The 3,503-nt window shown below is 38.5% G+C and overlaps 1 protein-coding gene and 1 non-coding gene across 5 annotated transcripts in view; both read right to left on the reverse strand.

Annotated features, from left to right (window-relative positions):
- The window catches only part of Trappc13 (trafficking protein particle complex 13), a 33,948-nt gene extending 30,822 nt beyond the window's left edge, over positions 1 to 3,126 (reverse strand). For all 4 annotated transcript variants that reach the window (XM_021208330.2, XM_021208329.2, XM_021208328.2 and 1 more), the window contains exon 1: positions 2,788 to 3,126. In XM_021208330.2, coding sequence (XP_021063989.1) covers positions 2,788 to 2,833 — 46 coding nt within the window. In that variant the 5' untranslated portion in view covers positions 2,834 to 3,126. The remainder of the gene's footprint in view (positions 1 to 2,787) is intronic.
- On the reverse strand, positions 494 to 600 carry LOC115065035. Its single transcript, XR_003844837.1, has one exon. It is a non-coding gene; the product is annotated as a U6 spliceosomal RNA (small nuclear RNA).
- Positions 3,127 to 3,503: the final 377 nt, after the last annotated feature.

Here is a 3,503-nt window from a genome sequence, read left to right on the forward strand (position 1 = left end):
CATTGTACAGACAAACATGTAGGCAAAATATCCATATAAATAGAAGTTGTCTTCTAAAAAAGTTTTAAAAAACTGTGATTTTAAAATTCAGAAAAATGAAATTCTTAGGTTTCTTATTTTGTTTTGTTTGATTTGTTTGAGATAGGGTTTCGCCATGAAACTCTGCCCGTCCTGACTCATCATGGAGACCAGGACCCTCCTGCTTCTGCTTCCCCTCTGCTGGAATTAAAGATGGACACCACCTTGCTCTGCTCAAATTTACTAGCTTAAAAAATATATATTTGGGATAAAATTAATGTGTGTATACTTTAAATTTTTATGAATTCTATTAATAAATATTTCATTGGTAAAATATTTCATTACTATACATCTTTCTCAGTAGTAAATCTCAAAAAATATGAAAATGGATTAACTTTACATATTAATCCCAGATAGAAAATGGGGATATGACAAAGTCTTCTCTATATAAAGATGTTTTTTGTTTGTTTGTTTTTTAAATATGGAATGCTTTACAAATTTGTGTGTCATCCATGCGCAGAGGCCATGCTAATCTTCTCTGTATTGTTCCAATTTTAGTACATGTGCTGCCAAAGCGAGCACATAAAGATGGTTTTAATTAGCTTTAAGATGTTAGTTCCCTGGACACCAATGTAGAGTAAGAACACAACACAGAAGTTCTCATGATGTCCCAAATTCAAGCAGTGACCAGAAGTTCCAGCACACGAGGCCTCAAGAATGGAGCCAAACAGGATCTGATCTATAAGTTGTGGTTCCTAACCAGTCCAAGGCTAAGTATAATAGAGGCTCTTCTATATCCTAACACACACACACACACACACACACACACACACACAAAATCTTTTACTCCCCAAACATGAGGGAACTAATTTATATTCTTACACTGCTACAATAACTATGACCCTGATTTCTGTTGTGATGCCACAACAAAACTACAGTCTGATTCTTAAGAATTAAGAAGTAAGTGTATAATAAATCCTTTTATAGCCTTAAAATAACCATATTTCCCCTAAGATTCACTAAGTTTTAGTATAGATTTAATATGTGATGACATATTCTTTAAATAATTGATAATGATCACTTCTTGACCTTTTCTGGCTTACAATCAAGGATGAGGAATTAATGAGTTTTTTTTTTCTTTACACTTTTTCAGTGTAAGGTAGGACACCAAGAATTCTTTTATTGTTGTCTGAACATATTCAGTGATATACTTAAGAAACAAGTGAAATTTTGAGAGCTCTTTTTATGTAAAATTTAGTTTCATTTCAAGAAAAAAACAAAAGGAAGTTAAGGACGTAGCTCAGTCCGTAGAGTGCTTGCCTAGCATGCACAAAGCCCTGGGTTCAAATCCCAGCATACCATAAACTGGGTATAATGATGCACATCTGTGATCTGAGCATCTGGAAGGTGGAGGCGAGGGGACCAGGGACACTAGGTCATTCTCAGCTATTCTGAGAGTTTAAGGTCAATTCACTAAGTATCTTGTGTTTCTACAAATGAAGAATAATAACAAACAGAACTCCCTACCACTGAAATTTCTGGTAGCTTCTAAGTTGTGTGAAATCACACTTAGCAACTCATAAGTGTTTTAAGTTCATATAGAAATCATAACGATCCATGAAAGAGCTGTTTCATTTTCTAGGAGGCAACAATATCTTAGAAAGATGATTTTTGAATTATTGCCTTGATCTCTTGCTAGATATGTTATCTTGGAAAAGTTGCTAGACCTTAAAAGATAAGTTATATCTAGCCCACACACTAGATGTAAGATCGAGATAATGAATATATAGTAAGTTCCTTTCAAACACATATAATCTATTTTAGTCTAGATCTTGTGGAAGCCTACAGGTCTCATTGTTTTATTGATAAATGTTGCAAACCTTTTTAGTCCCACATTCAGAGACAGACATATTAACTGCAGACATCAAAACATGATTGTATGTTAGGAATGGAACTGGTGAGCTTCTGGAATGTAAGATGTGTATGGAGTTCACAGAGAATGGGGGAGGAATGTGAAGTGTATTGAAAGGGATGCCTTGAAGAAGGTTAAGTGCAATTCAATCTAGTTCAAATGTCTTGTAAGCATTTCTCCCTATCAGTCGGAGGCACTGTTAACTTTATAACTTCACATCCCCAAAGCAAGAAAGTGCATTGTGGCAGTAGCAAACGTAAAAAAAAAAAAAGGCTGAAAATGTTTTTAAATGAAAGGTATATCGATAAGCAAATTCAAGGAAAATCTGACCTCTTAGCCTTTTTTTTTTTTTTTCTGGTCAAATTAAATCATTAAAACGTATTCAAAACTTCTGCGTATAGACAGTTAAAGTTAAGATATTCTAGACAAGTTTCCCACAAACACGACACTACAGTGTGAATTAATTTGTAATATATTTCAACAAATCTAAGAAGTATTAGGTGTAGTTCCACTTATTTCAAATCCTTGGTATTATCGTGCCACACTATCTACAGATAACCTAAAACCTGGTAACTTCATCCCTGCGACATGGACAGATAAAGGAGTAATTTTTGAAAAAAAAAAAATCAAATGCCAGCTGAAATTTATGCTGGTTCACAGAGATCTCTGCGGCAGGGCCGAGGCGTGAGCTTCTGCGGATAAAATGTGGTGGCTGAGGAAGCAGAGCCCTCAGAGCTCTCAGGTTCGCATTTCATTCCAGGAGGAGCAGGAAGGCGAGTGCCCGGGGTTCCTTCACACAGTGAGGGTACAGACAGGCAAACAACAGAGTCAAGAGTCTCAGGTTAGCAACAGTTTACCTTTTAGCGCCAGCAGGTGCTCCTGTTTGGGGGGATTCACTTCCATCTTGGGGGGCACTCCTGACCTCTGCCTACCCAGGCTGAAGTTTCACCGGGTCTGGAAGGAAAGTGCAAGGCACAAATCCCGGAAGATCGGCCTTCAAACGCACGCCCGACTTCTTTCTGCTTGTGAGGACTTAAATTCTCTTGCCACTAAATCCTTTACGGCCTTAGTGAAATCTTTTTACCACGGTCATTCCTTCGCTGAGAATTACACATCTTCCTCAACCACTCAGGCGGACTACAACGATCCACTTCTCGCTGACAATTCGCGGCTTCCCAAAAGCTTACTTGGCCCCGTGGGGGGCGGGGGGGGGGAGGGAGCTACTGTAATGGCATGCTGGGATTTGTAGTTCATCTTATACAAATTTCGCAGTGTACGCGGGGCAGAGGGCGTGTAGCTCATTCCTTTATTCTGATTCGTTTCAGTTCTAGAGAAAAAATATTGTTACAGGAATGTCATTTTCACCATAAAATTTTATTTATGTTCCATACTTTAAAAAAAAAAAATTCTCTCCATTACTCGCAGACGCTTTCATGAACAACAGTGCGCACGCGCAAGACGTACAGCCAATGACTGACGGGAGGGAAAAAAGGTCAGAAGAGGCGGAACGGCTCGCCCTCTCTCCTGCGCATGCGTGAGGGCGACATGCGCCGAGGCTTCTGGGTAGGACGCT

Source organism: Mus pahari, chromosome 11, assembly GCF_900095145.1.
Source record: "Mus pahari chromosome 11, PAHARI_EIJ_v1.1, whole genome shotgun sequence".
Lineage (NCBI taxonomy): Eukaryota > Metazoa > Chordata > Mammalia > Rodentia > Muridae > Mus > Mus pahari.